The sequence below is a fragment of the Hippichthys cyanospilos genome, chromosome 3 (assembly GCF_059441005.1).
Source record: "Hippichthys cyanospilos isolate Australia breed blue-spotted pipefish chromosome 3, RoL_Hcya_1.0, whole genome shotgun sequence".
NCBI classification, from domain to species: Eukaryota; Metazoa; Chordata; class Actinopteri; order Syngnathiformes; family Syngnathidae; genus Hippichthys; species Hippichthys cyanospilos.
Window position 1 is genome coordinate 8670809 of NC_142371.1, and position 18848 is coordinate 8689656.

The 18848-nt window shown below is 39.5% G+C and overlaps 1 protein-coding gene across 1 annotated transcript in view; it reads right to left on the reverse strand.

Moving 5' to 3' along the window:
* Positions 1-18848, reverse strand: part of LOC148425679 (low-density lipoprotein receptor class A domain-containing protein 4-like) — a 156336-nt gene that overhangs the window by 105323 nt on the left and 32165 nt on the right. The window contains exon 2 of the mRNA XM_088410468.1: positions 1775-2513. Coding sequence (XP_088266594.1) covers positions 1775-1814 — 40 coding nt within the window. The 5' untranslated portion in view covers positions 1815-2513. The remainder of the gene's footprint in view (positions 1-1774; positions 2514-18848) is intronic.

Sequence of the window (18848 nt, forward strand, 5' to 3'; positions counted from 1 at the left end):
CTGCTTACAGCCACGCGTTTTATACATTTTTTTTTTTTTAGCTGGACTGAATGACCTTGCAAAAACAAACTGCATAATGTACATATCAGCTTTATTAGACAATGAAGTGTCATTCAGTTACTCTTGTGGCAAATTGAAGAGTAAACATTGTAAATGATAAACAATTTTGTAAATGTGTAAATAAGTCATAACTGATTTGAAAAAAAAAGGAATGGTGCATTTAATAAGGCACATGTTAATCCAATCATGATTTTCAAACAGCTGATCATTAGAAAAATGACATCTTTACAAGATTGTTATTATTATTTTTTAATCATAATTAAGTGATGCAGGCGGCTCGGTGGAGCAGTGGTTAGCACTCACCCACCTCAAAGTTCAGGTTCCACCTCACTCCAGAATTCCTCTGTGGAGTTAGCATGTTCTCCCCTAGCCTGCATGGGTTTTCTCCGGGCACTCCGGCTTCCTCCAAAAACGTGCATGGCAGGTGTATTGGACATACTCAATTGTCCTTTGGTGTGACTGAGTGTGGGACCGGTTGCTCGTCTCTGTGTGCCCTGCAATTGGCGGACCACCAGTTCGAGGTGTCCCCCGCCTACCGCCTGAAGTCACCTGGGATAGGCACCAGCGAGCCTGTGACCCATGTGAGGATAAGTGGCTATAGAAAATGGTTAGATGAATCCAAGGATGCCTATTGCTCACTGTTATATAGATGATTGTACAGAATTGATGACTAGTAATAATGATTTCAGTTGGTGCTTTACTTTGCCCCAGCTGCTGTGTAAACACTTAACCATAAAGACCACATAAGATTGCAACAGCAGTTTACTGAGCTAAAATCATACAGGTCTCTAAAAGAATAAACACATCATTTACATGTGTTACTGTTGAGGACACCGAGTCAACACAAGATTTATATGACACTCAAAGACAGTCATTCAGCCATACTTTCTTTTTTTTTTGCTAATATTTCACTCCATCAACATGAATAAATATGCTTTTGTGCACAATATTTTCAATCACATTTATGTCATGCAAATGCGGCACATCTGATTCTATATGATATAGCTAAGGATTGCATATGGCCTAAAACACAGGCAATATAGACAGTGTCAAATTCAATTTGTTTATAGTTGTTTATAGTGTTTATGCAGAAATGGTACTATTTGCTGTCAACTGAAAAGAACACAACCACATGTGGTCAGGTGACAACCAATCACAGCTCAGCATGCGAACATCACATGACCAAACTGAAAACATTTGTGCGGTAATTGGGTGTCTTCTGAGCCTTGAACACATGCGACGTAATTTTCAGTCGAGACAGCAAGTGTAAAAATCTCATTTTAATGGTATTAATCGTATAGGAAAAATAATTTAGTAATCAGATTGATTAGCGAGAAAATATTACCTTTTTTTTTACAGCTGAAAAAGACTAAAGATGTTTAGTATCCCTTTGATCAAATCAGTCAGGCTTTTAAAACCCTTGCACAGTATTTTGTCCACGTCTTGGACCTTTACATGAAAGGCATCTTACTTCAAAGGAAAACCATTCAAGGAACACACTATGGAGCTGAAATTTCACCCAGATGGGTCATGTCATGCTTTCACACTGTGCCATTCCTTAGCTAAAATACTGCAAGAATGATGTGGAAGATAATTACTAAAAAAAGATTGTCAAAATACCGCATAAGGGTTTTAAAAGGCACGTAATTTACACAAAACAAACACACAGCAAACAATCACAGGCACACCTATTATGGAAATAAACAGTGTTTACCTTTGAATGCGTTTGTGCCCGGTGAGTCAGTTTCCTGCATAGTGCTCCTTCCAGCACTCACAGTTGCCGCCAATGCTGCGCTGGCCGACAGGCCAACCTCAACCGGTCAGACCCGATGCCACCGGGGCAAGGGAGGGCAGACGAGAGGAAAGCGCATCTCCGACCAGCCTCGTCATATTTCGTCATCGGCTGCCCACGGGCATGGAAACAAATCACACTTGTAATGCTTCCTGTGCTGCCGGCTTAACTACAGCAGTGTGACGCTCCGGTTGCCTTTGTGGGGTGGTGCCACAGCCCCGTCAAGGAGTTACAAAGTAGCTGCTAAAGAGGGCGGCGTGCGGATGAATGCGGAGAAGTCTTTTCTTGGGTTTGAGCCAATGGTTTGAGTTTGGAGCCTGAGCCAAAGAGGGGGGATGAAGGTTAAGGATGTTTGAGAGTATGACGCGGCTGAACTGCCGTCCATCCTCCGAGCGGCAGGCTGGCAGTCACGGCCAACAGCATGAATTTTTGGCACACCCTCTTAATCTGTCTGTCTGCAGACAAGCATCTCATCTATTTCCAGCAGACTCTTGCCCTGTACGTCTGCCTCCGTCTTCTTGGCCTCAGTCGCAGTCTAATCAACGTGCGGCCTTGTCCTTCTCTAATTTGTGCAATTTGCCTCGCTCTCTCTCACTCTGTCTGTCCTCTGTCATTTGTCCTGTTGGTGCAGTCTCAAATGCTCACATTGGTACCATTACACCTGAAGAGGACAAAAAGAGAAAATGTCAGTGAAACAACAGGTGGAATGAAAACATCCGCACGACTAACTGCCGCCACCGAAATAACCATCATCCATAACCACCCACTCGCACCCCTTTGACATACGGAGCAGACGAGCCTTTTAGTGCGTGTGTGTCTCCAATTGTATGGGAGGTGGGTGGCTGCCTGGCACGGCCCCCTTTAGTTCCCCTCACCCACAAGGTTCTTACATGAAAGGGAAAAGTTTCTCTGAAAGCCAAGCGCCGCCCGTGACCCGATTTCACAGAGCAGGGGAGAGATAGAGCACCATGTGGCACTTTGAAGTCGGGCCTGATAAACAGGGCTAGTGGAGGAGGCTACAACGGAGGAAAAAAAAACAAAACTTTATTTACATTTCAAAAGTGCTAAGTACTGCTCTTTTGGATCCTGGATAGAAATGAAATACCACAAAAGAGAAGGAATTTTGGTGGGTTTGGGGGGGGAACGATTGATTTTGACACGGGGTAAACAGCATTTCATTTGGTATTGCTGCTGAGAGCATACAAGACAATAAGAGCAGAGAAAACAAATCAGGATAAAAACAACGGTTGGTGTTGTTGAGAAAAAACAAAACAAAAAACAATAAAGCCAAAATGAAACTTGAAAACGAACCACATAATAAACAAAAAAAAAAGAAAACGCCTCACTGATTGTGAAGGAGATAGATGTAATGGGGGCGGGAATCAGACACAGAAGAAGCAGTGTGGGTTTGAAAGTGAAAAGAAGAGGTAACAAGATGGTAGAATGCGGGAAGGCGAGACGATGTTGGTGCAAAAAGCAGACAGATGATAAACAAACACACGCCCTGTCTGTGGTTTGGAAGAGCTCTACGCATCTCCGCTTGGCTTTCCTGCTTTTATCAGGACTTATCACAACCCAGTTCCACATGACAGCCTCTGCTCAGACGAATAAAACAGCAAAGGAACATGGTGAACTCAGATGTAGCAAAGTCACATTCATTTGGAAAGTTGGCTTATTAGAAAGCGAGAAGGGGGACGATATCAATGGCCATCAAAATCAGGTTCTTCAACGCCTTCTCCGCTGGCCCAAACGTGATCAAAAGCACTGACCAACATTTCCAACTAAGATGAATATTATTAATTTATTTTCAACAGTTGATCGTATTAATTTCCTGAGTGTGGGTCTTGGCTTTGCGGTTTGTAGTCGTTGGTGGGGTGATTGTTCTTTTTGCCCAACCGGAAATCAGTTTCTATATGTTGTTATCTAAATGGAATTTGTCCAATGCCTTTTACATCTTCAGTGCTGGCCCATATCGCACAAAAAAATGAAAGTTTTCAGATTTTAGATTCAAGTCAGCAACCTTCAGAACGGTTGTTGCACCTTCACAAAGGTTCAAAATTATGTCAGCATATTTGTATCTTCAGAGTAGTTGAGTGGAGCAGCTCAAAACAATGTAATTCATACTTAGTGTGAGTGAGGAGAGGACAGATGTTGGACATTATTAAAGGATCATTCGAAGAAACGTTGTAAAGAAAACTGGAATTTTAAGGATAGGTCACCAGACATTAATAGTGCTCGCCAGGAGTTGTTTATGGTATTTAGGTCACTGTAGTCATTTTCAGTCGAATAGTGAAGGTGTTTGCAGACAGACAAGTTCACTTCCTGGAGAAGTTAGCTCATTCTAATGTTGGTTTATTGTATGTCGTAAGGCATCCGAGGACGAAATACTACACCAACAACTACAATTTACATGGCTACTCTGTCTGCATGTGTGCGTGTGTGTGTACAGCTGTGCAGCAGGGTAGCTGGGGGCAGCCAGCTGACATGACAAGCAATCCAAATCCAGCTTGTGACGATGGAATTTGACCTGAGGGTGGATGTTTTTGAGTGTGTGCCCTGGTCATCTGAGGACATTTTGGTCTCTTCACAACTGTCTGGATCCTTTTAGCTATAAGACTCCATATACAACACAACACAAATTCCTATAGCAAAGATGACTTAATTAGTGTAAATTACTTGTAGCTAGAAAATAATAATAATAATAATAATTAATGAGCACAATGACGTATTATTGTGTGATTCCCTCAAAGTCATTGCTATTCTTCCTAAGGCCTTGTCCACGCGTAGCCGGGGTTCTTGCAAACAGGCAGTAAATGTCTCTGTTTGCTATACGTGGCCAGGCTTTTTTTTTTTTCATCAAAAATGAATGTTTCAAAACAACCGACCAAAGTGGAGATTTGCCCAAGCCTCTGGTTTTGTGGTTGCATGTAACCAGCTTAAACCGGAGTGTTGCGTCATCACGTTACTCTTGTTCCCGCCAAAGACGCAGATACTGGTGATGCCAGAGGTTGACGTTCTTTCTGATTGGACAGAATTTGGTGTCACTACTGCCGCCTAGCGACTTGGCATGCTTGTAAGACACTGGACTTTTACAAATACGTACTATATGTTCTTTTTTAGCCCTGGGAAAGAGCACGCATGACTACATAAATAATATATAAATGACAAAAAGTAGCACAAGACACAGAATTTGTGAGTAACTGACTGAAATTTAGGCAGCTCGGCAGAAGAGTGGTTAACACGTCTGCCTCACAGTTCAGAGTCCCGAGTTGTGTGTAGCGTTTGCATGTTCTTCCCAAGCCCGCGTGTTTTCTCCCCGGGCACTCCAGCTTCCTCCCACACTCCTAAAACAAACTTGCATGGCAGGTGCATTGGACAATTTAAAATATACTTAGATGTGATTGGGTGCGTGAATGGTTGTTTGTCCTTCTGTGCCCTGCAATTGGCTGGCAACCAGTTTAAGGAGTCCCCCGCCTACTGTCAGAAGCCAACTGGGGATAGGCACCAGCAAGCCTGTGACCCATCTGAGGATAAGCGGCTCTAGAAAATGAAAATGAAATAAAAATAACTAAAATTTAGTCAATTTAAATATATAAATAAAAAGAATTGCTCCATTTTTTCCCGGCGGTGTCACAGCTTCCCGTATATGTGTGTGAATCTGTGTATCCTCATTTAAAAAAAAAAAAAAAAAAATGGCCGTCAAGCTCACTTGAATGTTTGAACCGTCAGACTGTATTATAGGACAGTTCTCAACAAATGTCAGACAAATGAATATAGATTTTTTTTTTAAATGAATGGGAATGCATCAGACGCATACCTCACTGTATTATGAAGCTATGAATCTTGAGTGGTACACATGCAACAATGTTACTGTTACTCCACTTGAAGGAATGTGACATTCATGATTGCCCTCGATTTTTTTATGTTTTTGACTGTGTACACGGGAATAAAAACAAAAGCTTATTATTCATAATCTTCTCCCTTAAGACCCTCATTTTACAGTTTGTATTTTCCATTCCATCCAAACAGCCAAGCCACAGAAACAAGGGACTGAAAGGGCAGCTTTTGGATGCAATTGATGAAAATAGCCAGCATGGCACATACACTTTATCTCCTCGACTGTAATTTTCACAAGACAGGCTAATGAATCAGTGTAGTAGAGAAATTATGAAAACAATATGTGATTTCAGATTTTGGCAAGTTCTTCATGGCTTTGAAACAACTACAACTATGTGTTAAATTTATTTCACCCACACAGTTTTCTCAGTCTGAAGTATGACACAATCACAGAAAGAATGTGATGCCAGACTCATAGATGTGAGTGGCAGAATGCAAAAAATACTGTAGTGTCATAATCTCCAAATTGTAGACATCCACCACCAAATTTCACAACATGGAGAAACATCATCATTTTGTTTACATATTTGCTTGTGCCATATGAAGGTTTGTTTGGACAGTAGGAGGTCACATGTGGGTGAAATTATTGGGGGGTGTGGGAGGGTATATGCCAAATGATATCCATGAGTCAGGGTGTTATGATGAGCCCCGTGCAAGAATTTATTTTATTGACATCGTTACATAAAACAACCATGTTGCAATTATTCCTCCAAACCTCGAGAAGATCAAGATCAAGTTGAAAAGGAGATATAAACTGAAAATTATTAATGGGAGTAAGGGGAATGTTGGTATGTAATTTATATAACATGGACACGGACAAATCAAAATTGTCCGAATTGATCATAGACCCAAGGCGGCAGGTGGAACCGCACAAACCGCTTTTCATTGATGTGATAGAGGTGGAGATGGTGAAAGCCTTCAAATTTCTCAGCACCTACATCAGCGAGGATCTCACCTGGTCCCGCAACACTCGACAGGTCATCAAGAAGTCCCAACATAAATTGTGGTTTCTGCGGAGCCTGAAAAAATTGGGCACGTCAGCAAGGACTCTTGACAACTTCTACAGATACACAATCCAAAGTGTCCTCTCCACCTCCATCACAGTCTGGTATGGCAACTGCATGGCACAAGACAGGAAGGCTCTCCAGCGTGTGATCAAGACCTCACAGCGTATCTGTGATGCAGCTTGACCCTCACTGCAGGACATTTACCACACCAAGGTTCTGCAGCCAACACACAACATCATCAAGGACAAGACACACCCACAAAACTATCTATTTGAAATGCTGCCATCAGGCAGACACTACAAGAGCCTGAGGGCCAGGACTGCCAGACTGGCAAAAAGCTTCTACCCACCAGACATCCGGGTTCTCAACAAATCCCTCACAAACTAATCTGCCTCCTACTGCATGCATCAACAATATCTAGCACTAAAGACTTTGCACTACATCAGATTCTGCACTACATTATTAGCACCATTGTCTCTGTTTGTTGTTTATTGCTATTTATTGCTATTTATTTATTGCTCGATTACAGAATGTAGTCTGCTGCTCGGGGAAGTGAACAGAATAAGAATTTCATTGTGTGGTAGAACTATACCTATGACAATAAATCTCTTGAATCTTGAAATGTCATCAGTACATCAATGACTCTCCTAATAATTTGAATCATATAATAATCTTAGAATCACAAAATCAATAAATTATATCCGACTCAATGAGATATGAGGTCTTGAGCATAATGAATGCCTTCTATGAAAATTAAAATTGCTGCCAAAATTAGTGTGCATGATAAATTATTTGACATGGTAGTTCTTGAATCTTTGATTTAAATTTTTTTGGAGGGGGGAATGACAATTTTTTCTTCAAGTGAGAAAGCATGAGGTGTATACAGCTGAAAAGACAAACATATTATGAATGTGATTGCACAAGAAAGAAGATGCTCCTTAGGTGTCAGACTTCTGCCAGTAAACATCAGTTCAACATGCAACTCCCAGTTGTTTGTTTTTAGTCTGACTCACAGCTAACACCAGTGAGGTGAGGAAAATCAAATGGCTCAATGAATGACTCAACAGTGCTACAATTTAGGTTCAAGTTTTGTTATCCCAAAGAAGTCAAATGTGAATGCAACATTGTTGCTGAGTTTCCATTATACTGCTGATATAAATACAGATGAAGAGGCATGACTGGCTGTCTGGCCTCAAAAGCCTACAGTCAGTGCAAAATGCAGCAGCGAGACTCTTGACAAGGACGAGAAAGTTTGATCATATTACTCCAATACTGGCCAACCTGCATGGACTTCCAGTACACATGAGGTGCTATTTGCAAGTGTTGTTAATTACTTATCAAATTTGACACGGCTTAGCTCCTTCCTATCTCGTAGACTTAGTGTCACCGTATGATCCGTCCCGACAACTTAGGTCACAAAATGCTGGTTTGTTAATGAAGCTGCAGGCCAAAAAGAAGTCCACTTGATTTTCTCGCTTTTTCCAATTGAGGTTCGCGCAGCCACCTGTCTGACTGCAGCTTCCTTCTTCTCCTTCCTGCCCCATTCTTCTGATTTGGAGAGGGGGCTAGATGGTGATGAATTGAATGCTGTCATGCTGACTTGTGCTGATCAACCGATGCTGGTTTTATTGGGATGGACCCACTAGGTCAGACGGCGAGGAGGATCTTACTTGATGGCCTCACCTTCTGTCTTACTGTTTAATATGGCACAACGTGTTTTAGCACTCGGCATCTAGTGCTACCTGTTGAACCGAGAAGGGGCTCCTCCCACCTGCGATCCCTTCTGATGGTTTCTCATTTTCCCCAAATGGGATTTTGGAGTTTTTCCTTCCTCTTCTGGGCGCATTGTTCAGGGGATGCCGTCTTGTATTTGTGATGTTCTGTACGATTTGTTTTTCATCTGTGAAGCCCTTTAAAACTGTGACGATTCAGGGGTATACTACTTAACCTGATTTGGCTTCAATGTTCAAGACATTTGTCAAATTTTGATATCAAGGATTAAAACTGGAGAATGTAGGCTATACTTTTTTCAATTTTGTTGCGGACCCCTGAACAGATGGATATGACTATTGCATTATAAAATTCCCTTTCAAATTCGCATCATGAGCACAAACTATAACGTAAGTGAATTTATTGCTGTAATACAGTTGGACCATGGGAAACGATGCAGGACTATTTTATCATACTAAATAGTTGATGAATAAAGACTGTAAACAGCAAGATGCTAAAGATGCTGGTTCACAGGGTGGCATCAGCTCAGTTGTAAGTACTTGGGCTTCAGAACCATTTGGGTCATAGTTGAAATCCCACCATAGTAGCACTGACCCACTGTCAAAGTGCCCTCGAGCAAAGAAGCGACCAGATATGAGCAGCTTTAATATATGTCCTTAACTACTACTTGTAGAATATCGTTAATGGGGCCAAGGCATCCACAACCATACATTTGTAGTTCAATTACTGGTTGTACTTGTTACCTGGAAATGTGTGAAAATAGCTCAAATGAATGACTTTAAGTGCATCACCAGTTCCTCAGAAGCTTTTGGTAATGTGCTCGTAGATCACTTAAGGACAGCCGCTTTTTCACACACAGATGGACAAAGATAACACCGCTGATGATTAATGAGAGATCCACTTTAGCCTGCTTCATTAGTCCCATCTGTACTGTACTTCAGGTTGACGAGCTTGGCCAGTGGCCAGGATGCAGTTCACAGACTTTTTAAGGTTGGCCCCAGCAGCTACCGTCTCACACCTTAGTCAAGATTCAAGCTGCTTTGTTTGACGGCAACACAAAGCAAGGACTTTTTAAAGTTACTCTACGGAGACGTGCACAATATCAAGGCTAAGATGAATTCCTCTTTTAGGATTTGTAAGGGCACCTCAACTATAAGTCAGGGTACAAATTAGTATCTTTGCAACAACTAATTGAAAACCATTTCCTTGCTCCTTTATATTTATTCATTTGTGATGAAGACAGCACGACAGAGTAGTGATTAGCAAGTCCGCCTTATGGATTGCGTTTGAATCTTGGATAAGGACTTGGCTTCGGACTGTAGGATGAGTCCATTAAATCCTATTGTGAACACTGTGAGAGAAATTGCTTTTAAACAGATGTTGCTTTGCTATAAGCTTCCCTTGAGCAAAGCAATTACTCACTCTCAGCAAAGGGATCCCTTCCCCTCATTCCGGACCTTGACCCTGGGACAATAGCAGGGGATCTTTGAAGAAAGGTAAAAGGGGAAGGTCTTGCCATGTATTGATGAACAAGATTGACAATGTAAAGAGGAATCAATAACCATTCGCTTCTTGTGCTGTTTTTTAGTCGAGGCATAAAAAGACTGAAGTATTGACAAGACATTTTTACAATTAATCACAAAAATGTTTGTATATATGAACCTCTTCACGAGAGAGTTCTTTCAAGATGACACTCCCGACTCAAGTAATTGGATTGATTATATTGAAGCTGTTTTACTGCCGCGAACAATCAAGCGAGCTGACTTGTGATGTCATTTATGCGTATCATCATTTGCCTTTGGAGGAATTATCTCATGCATCAATCAGCAGCGGAAGTAAGGACGGTTTTAAAATGTGAAATGAAGCAGAAAATCACACAGTAAAATCAAACAAAGATGGGCTGCAGGCGTCATTTATCACAACCCTGTCTGTCTCACGCCGTCTGCCAGCTGAGTTGACATATTTGAAGGAGATTCATCTGGCTATGCATCACTGCTATGGAGAGGCACACAATGTGAAAGTTTCAACAGCTGCAATGACATGGACAAAAGGAGAGTGGAAAAAGAAGAGCAGAAATTAAATTGAAAATGGGAAAAATCTGCCTACAATTCTATCGATTAAAAAAAGACAACCGATCAAAGTCCTTTCACTAAGATTTGTTTTCAAAATGACTTCTGATATGATGCTGAATATTTATATGGTAAAAAGTGTTTCAAGATTCAAGTGTTTGTGCCACAGTCTCATACAAACAATGTTAATGGATTGGTATAGAAACATTAAAAAATAAATGATTTAACTGCAAAGCAACCGTTATGTTTAGTGTCTTTTGTTCTGGTTTTCGTGGGAGCGCTCTGCTTGTTTCTCTTTAACAAGGCAGTCCAATCGTAGGTCATGTGACCCGATGCTTTCACTTGAGGCTTTCACCTAAGTACTCTTTCATCTTGTTTTGGTTCCCCTTATTGCAAAAAATCTTGCCTGATAAAAGCAAAATATTGGAAATGCCACATACAATGCAAAGCAGACTTAAGATTATTCTATAACCAGACCTGCCTCTCTTACACACAAAATTGGCTGCATTTACTGCAGTCAATAACCCTTTGGAAACCTGAATATTAGCAGAAATCAGGTTTTTGCAGGCAGTGTAAATAGATCTGATAACTTAATAATTCTATTACAGTGTTCTGTTTTTTAAATCCCGAATAAAACTTTTTAGTTACCCCTTTTCGAGCTCAGGTATGTGGTCATGTAAACAGGTTACAACCTTTGAACAGGTTATTCACGTGTGTTCTTCACAAGCTCTTTTTACAGGGCATTTAAAAACCTGATTATTGTATTTATTCAGGCTTTAAAAGGGTTAGCGACTGCATGTAAACGCAGCTACTAACAAGGTTCCTTCTAAGAGGGTAAACAACTACACAAACAAGCAGGATAAAATATTGTCTTGACGTTCTAAAAAAAATCAGACAGCAGAGTCAAACAGAATGACAGACTCCCCCGAGAATGGTCCAACTGTCTGGAAGGAAATGAATTCTGCAGACTAACACACAGGATGATGAAACTGATTCATGCACATGCATATGCGCATATGTGTATGCGCACACACATTCATACACACTGACTTGACGGACAATTTGTAGCAAACAGATGAAAAATTGACAAAATTTTCCCAGTCGTAACACATACCGGTAATCTCATTCAACTCAGTCCTCTGACAGCAAAAGGGTCCCCAAAAGTGCCTCGACCATAGAGCAGGGGTCAAAGAGTTCATTCTTATGTTAGTTCGGAAGTATTTAGTGTTTTTAATTCTAAGCAGGACATGACATTTTGAATTGATGTATGAAAAACATGGAGTGGAGTTGTTTAATTCTTTACTTTTGTTGTAATTATTGTGCTATAGTATGTTTGACTTACAGTAGAGAACACAGTCAATTTTTATATTTTAGTCATTTTCTTGTGAAAAACAAATTCCAAACATTTTTGTTGGTGTTTTTTTGAAGGACTGGAAGATATTATATATATATATATATATATATATATATATATATATATATATATATATATATATATATATATATATATATATATATATATATATATATTTTTTTTTTTTTTTTTTTTTTTTTTAATTAATTTTAATGGGGAAAGTTGAGGTAAATGAATTACAGTTGTAAGCGAAAATCCCACTTTAGACTGACTTTGTGGACTACACATCAAACTAGAAAACCAATTTGCATTTCATTTATCTATAGTATCTAACCTTCCTTTCGACAATGACAACAGCAGCAAGGTAATAACGGGTCAACACAACTTGTCGTATATGTATGCGCCCTGGGGATTTGAAACAGAGGACAAAACACAGACGTCTTGGTGACGGTTGGTCTTTTGGGAGACAGCGTTCCAAAAGTGATATCGCCTGTTTCAAATTATTCCAAAAAGGAGCTAGAGGAGCGGCCTGGAGAGAAACTAATTTTATATGTTAGTGTACTTTGTTCTTCCTCCAGTACTCACTGCAAGTGCAGAATTTCCTTCCTCAAGGTAAGAAAATAGCAAGAAAAATAGTAATATACAAATAGAAAATAACATAAAAAAAAAGAGAGAAAACCACCAAACAAAACATTCACCAAAAGTATGTACACTGAGGGCATGCTCTGGTTTCTATTTACTCCCAGTTTATTTAGTCAATGTGAGATCTTGAAGATACTGTACATTATTAATCAATAAATAATACTTTTAGGACAAATGAGTGAACTTGGATGATTTCCCTCTGAACCTCTTTCACTGCAAAATCGTGAACTACGGTACGATTTTTTAAATCAAAGAACTCAAAAGTGTCTGATTAAATTTTCCATGATCCTTTCACACAGAAGCAGAAGTAGTTTTAGCTCCGGTATGACGCATATGCAAATGATAAAGTAAATGGGAATTTAACACTAAAGTTCCATTTAAATGGGTTTATCAGATGAATCGCTATGATAACTGTGTAATTGACTTGACATACACATGGCCCAAACAATCGGCTAGCTGATGGGGCTTTTAATAACTAAAAAGAACAAACAATTTAAAAAAAATAGTAAAAAAGTAAAGACACCGCTGAGGGACCTGCAAAAAAGTGGGACATAATTTGTGCGTGTGCTGGAAAAGTCTACCAGAACACAGGACAGAAGGCTCAAACCAGAACTGCCCCGGTTTTAAACCCAGACGTCTGGTCCCCCGAGGCAGGCTCTGTAGCTTACAAGCTAATGAGTGATGTAGCTAGAAATGACAAAACTACTAAGCATAGTAGACTAACTTGTTAACAGGTCAAATGTAGTTTTGCCAGGAATTTCTTTTTTCTTCTGGGTGTGGCAGATTGTCAATGCACATACATGTGGAAAAACACATGAAATGAATAGGTTATTCACAATAGTACAAACTTTATAACTCATCTTAAAAAACATTAATAGGGCTTCTTTATGTCTAGCAACCATAGAGTAAAGCTTTAGAGTGTCATATAACCCTAAAAAACCACAGCCAATGCAGAGACATTAAAAAAAAAAAGGTTCAGATGTGTTACTCATGTTAATGTCTCTTAATTTGTCTGTCTTTGCTCACATATTCCTGAGACATATCGTACAAGGGAGAGCTATTAAATGTGCTTTCATTAGAGAGTTTTTTTTTTTTTTAACTTTCATGGCACGTACCGCCTGAAAAATATTGTAGCATGGTCCACCTAAGTTTCATCAAACCAAGACTGACGTTTTATTCTCAAAAGTACATTTCAGGTGATTGTAAGCCACAACAACATGCACAGTTGGCTCAGTGAAGATTGGAAAACACTGCAGGTGACAGCACAATGTATACACACTGACACAAACGCCACCATGTACACATCACATGTACACGATCTATACAAATGAGCCACTGTGGCTTAGATAGGCTGAACAGCAAAGGTATTAAAGATGTTGTGAGATTGAATGGGCGAAAGACTAACAACAGAACAGAGAGGAAGTGGAATTTCTCATTAACTGGAAATTGAAAAACAGGCAAAAAGATGTCTGCTAATGCAGTAGCTGCAGTAGTTGGGTCATTTAATACAACCTTCCTTACAAATTTCATGAGACACGACACACTCTCTTGTTCATACAAAGTCAGTTTGGGGTGTTTTCTTTCCGTGCAAGGAAATAATTTAAGATGGGTTTAGTATTTGCAGCAGACATCTGATGTCCTTCAGAGGCACAGCTGTCAATCTTTTTTACCTCTGTATCACCGCCACTTTTACCCCTCTCAAATACAATATAACAGAACCAGTACATTTATTAAAACAAAATGATGCAGGGCATTAGCTTGGTAAGAACCTCATGCAATTTCTCCCATTCTAGTATGCCTTTTCAATAGATGTTTGTGTATTTTTGTGATTATGGCACTGAGATTAATCAACACGGCCTCGAGTTATTGACAACAACTGTAATTAAGAGTCATTAACATCACTGCACACATTTTTCCATCTGTCCTTTTGCATGTTACTTTTATATTTGGTTAAGTATAGGGTGATCAGATGTCCCGTGTTAACCGGTACGGTCCTGATTTTAAGCCCTGTGTACCAAGTCCCAACATATTTCACCAGCCCAATTGTTTTGTCTTGATTTTACACCACTGCCTTCCGATATCCCATTTTTTGTAGGGGCTAAACTGTTACATAATGTTTCTGCTTTAAACATTACATGCACATTTTCATGCTTTTCTCTTCATTCTTGGGTGCTTCATGTTGAAATGATTCAATAGGATTGTAATCTTGTCTTGTTTTTGCCAAAATACCTTGCAGAACTGGCTTTATTGCCACCCTGTCACTCATCACACAAGCGATGGCAAGGAACTCTCTTGTCAAAATAGTTTCATCTTTGTAAGATAATGGCAAGTCATAGCTAGCCGTCAAATGATCAATTGGCCGCATGTTTGGTTTGGTTCATAGTTATGACTATGTTCAGTTTTTCGCTTCTTTTTTATTCACAGGTGGATTCTGTTTACTTCAACAAGCAAACAAAAGTTAGAAGGAAAAGATGGAGTTTGAATGCAGTAATGCACACCTACAGCACATGTGATAGAGGACAGTGATCCCTCACAACTTCGTGCCTCACCTACTGTGCCCTCATTGGATCATGCCTTTTTTTTTAAAGAACAAAAAAGCTATACTGCGGAGAGACGTGCTGTGAAGGTTTCCTGCATGTCAGACAGATGAGTGAACTATAAATGCACTTGCCACCAGCATTCCTCTGACATCGAACGACTGCAGTACACATATTTATATACATACAATGACTGTACTGCTATCCTATACAGTAACTATACTGAACTGTTATCCCTTCCCATCCCTTTGTAGTATCATTGAGAGCTGAGTTTATATTAGTGGAGCACGGAAGTCTAATTAAAGTGAAGCCTGTAGATGACCAAAGATGATAACAATCAGTTTACACTTGAAATTCCAATTTATTACAAAAGAAATCTTGGCAAGAGATTTACAACGCTATGCAGCTCCTCCATTCGCGTCTCTGTCACAGTGTGTGTAACTTTGAGGAAGCACAGCTCTCGAGCACGCCAACAATACACGTGATTGGCTCCCAGCGCGACTATGGGAGTTGGGGCGGGCGTAGATTACTACTCCTGCCCTCATAGGTCGATGGCAGGAGGGTACGGTTGTAATCTACTCCTGCCCCACCTCCCATGGTCGCGTCGGTTTTCGACTTGTACCTTCCTCTTACGACATAGTTTTATATTTGGTGTGTGTGTGTGTGTGTGTGTGTATGTATATATATATATATATATATATATATATATATATATATATATATATATATATGTATATATATATATATATATATATTCACACATATACTGTATATGTGTGTGTGTGTGTGTGTGTGTCTGTGAAGTCCTTTTTTACAGCTGTTGTGAACATCTAAATAAAGATGTTTTGTACATGTGTAGACCTACTGGTGTGTCACGTCAGCCACTAATCTTACTAATCTATTTTTTTTTTTTTTTTTTTTTAAATCAAGATTCCCTTTCCACACAGCTCACTCTGCTGTCACTCTAAACACAACATATTTGAAAAATGAGTCACACAAAAGTATCTGCCATTTCCAACATGTTTTTAATGCAGGAAAAGCTGTCAATTTGGTTAGGAAGAGGACGCTATGCTATGCAAGGTAAGAGACAGCAAAGGAGAGAAAAAGGAGAAAGGGAATGACTAATATATAAAGGGAGGCATTGGATGGCTTTAAGAGGAGAAACAAACATTACAATGGGGTGATCATAGGAAGAAAGAAAAAGTCAATGATGGCGTAAAGGAAACAGAGAGAAAAGTGAGAAACAGAGCTTGTCTGGCACAGTCGACATGATGCGAAAAAATTGGCAGGAAAAGTAGGCATGTGAGAATGGAGGGGGGGGCAAATGCAGGGAGGAAGAAGAGAGTGATGGAGCGATGCAGGCGAGAAGGGAGACGATGCTGACAGAAGCAACCAGGAGGGAATCATTAGACTTGATGGACTCACTGAGGCTGCACTTCATAAACACTGTCTAGCTTGCTAGCGTGTGTGTATGTGTGTGTGTGTGTGTGTGTGTGTGTGTAAGTGGGTGTGCGTGTGCATGCGTGTGTATGTGTGTGTGTGATGGAAATAAATATGAAGCCTTCTATTGCATTCAGACATATTTTGTCAGAGGTTCCTCATTTGTCTGTGTTTTCTTTAGCGAGTCAACATTTATGAGGCAGAGGGGAATGAAGGGAGCTATCTAAGCCACATTTTCTGCCTCCCTTTTTGTATCAAGGTTTCCGTTTTACATCGCTGTTTTTATGCCTGCTGTTACAACAGAAAATTGTAATCTCGAAATACATCATTAAACTGTAGCAAGATTGTGATCTCATTATGATCTCTGGCACTTTTTGCCATGTTAATTTTGTTGCCATGTTATAAAGTACATCTTGAATCTCGAATATTACCACTTCCCCACATTTGATTATGTTACGTTTCCATTTCATCATAAATGTAATAGTTTTTTTTTTCTTTTTTTTTTTAACTTGTTCAAGATTTCCTTGCAAATTCATTTGTTTTGCTAATAGTGTTTGCAAACCGTCCTAAGCATTTGTAAACATTCATTAGACATCAGAGACTGACTAATATTCCTTTTTCAGAAGTGGTACCGATTATTGGTATCAAGGAGGCTGACAAACAATATTTAAAGTAAATAATCCTTTCAAGGAATCAAAGAATATTAATTGCAGTAATCGGACTGTTATTTGAATACAAACCCCAACTCTTAACTTCATTTAAAATGTTTGTGTTCTCTCAATTAAAAAAAGGCAGCGAAAAGAACTTTGTTAAAATAATGGTAAAAATAATATTGTTATAATGATGGTAATAATAACTTGGTTAAACAGACATTATTGTCAGTTTCTGCAGCTACTTCTGTGGCTTACACACATAAACACGTATGGAAACTTTTCTCTCGCAATCCCCTCAACGTGCTTCCCTGCAAATCACAAATTTCATTTTACTCAACCTCTGTTAGAGCAATCAATCGGTGTTGAAGGAAAGAATGTTTTTTTTTAATGAAAAGGTGGAAGTTGCGAATTAGCAGCTTGCTGGGTCTTCGTCTGCACACTACATGAGAAAGCGCTTCAATTCCCCACTCTTTGCTTGTGTGGTTTAGCCTGGAAGGCTAGCAGGCATTCAAAACACGGCAATGCAGCTTTATTTATATAGAGCATTTCATACACAAGCTAATTCAATGTGCTTTTCATGGTTAATGAAAAAATGTTGCCTTTTGTGTCTCACCAGTGGAGAGTGTTGAGAGTATGTGTTTCATTGTTTCTGCTAAACTACGGTACAACAAATTAGTGTGCACTTTTGTTGCATCACACATTATATTTGTAAGGCTTTACGTTTTGTGTTATTTATACTTTATTATTCATAAAATGTTATTTGGTTTTGCTCATCAGTATGATCATGTTTCCTTAGATTTACCAAAATTAATATACTGGGAAACAAATGTTTAATTGAAAAAAATGTGACAAAAATCAATATTGATTTTGAGTTCCAGGGCATCTGTACTGTACTGTTCAAATGTGAAAGTTACCCTTCCGTAATCAGTTGTACCATTGACAAATGAAGATACTCCTCCATGCTAAGATACTTCACTGTACATGGAGGTTCCTCGACACTCAACATGTTATGTAAAATATTTTGTATAAGAGCTTTCTCCTGTCTGTCTGATGATATTGAGCTGGTCACCCTGTCATAGTCATAGCACATCTTCATGGCTCAGATTTAAAAGCCAGAGGCCGCATTTTGTTTCTGCCCCACTGACTCTTTCTATAACCTTACCAGGTTTTATCAGTCCTGCACAGACAAAAGTGGCTAGGTATAGCAGCTGCTGGCATTGATGTGGGGAAACAACAATGAAGAATAAAAACAGAGGCTGTGAAGAAAAAAAATGAAAAGGCTTGCTAATGAATACACACAAATGTGTTCAACCACATATACTACAGTGTTAAACATGAGGATGGTGAGCCATGCATCTCACAGGCATACAATATTGGTAGTTTGCGTAAGGCAATTTTGATTTTTCTTTTTTGATCAACAAGAGCAAGTAACGGCAACCAGAGAAGTTTATTTCTATCAAAAATGTTGTTTTCATCCATGTGGAAGCATTCAATCACAAGTACTGTGTACCCATTGAAAATGATAGTTTTGCACAGCGCAGTTTGAGCAGAAAATCCAATACAGTGGGCCCCCGTGTTACGAACTTAATCCGTTCAGCGGTTAGGCTCGTAACTCGAATTGCTCGTATGACGGGCAATCCAAACCTATGTTAATTAGTGAATGCGT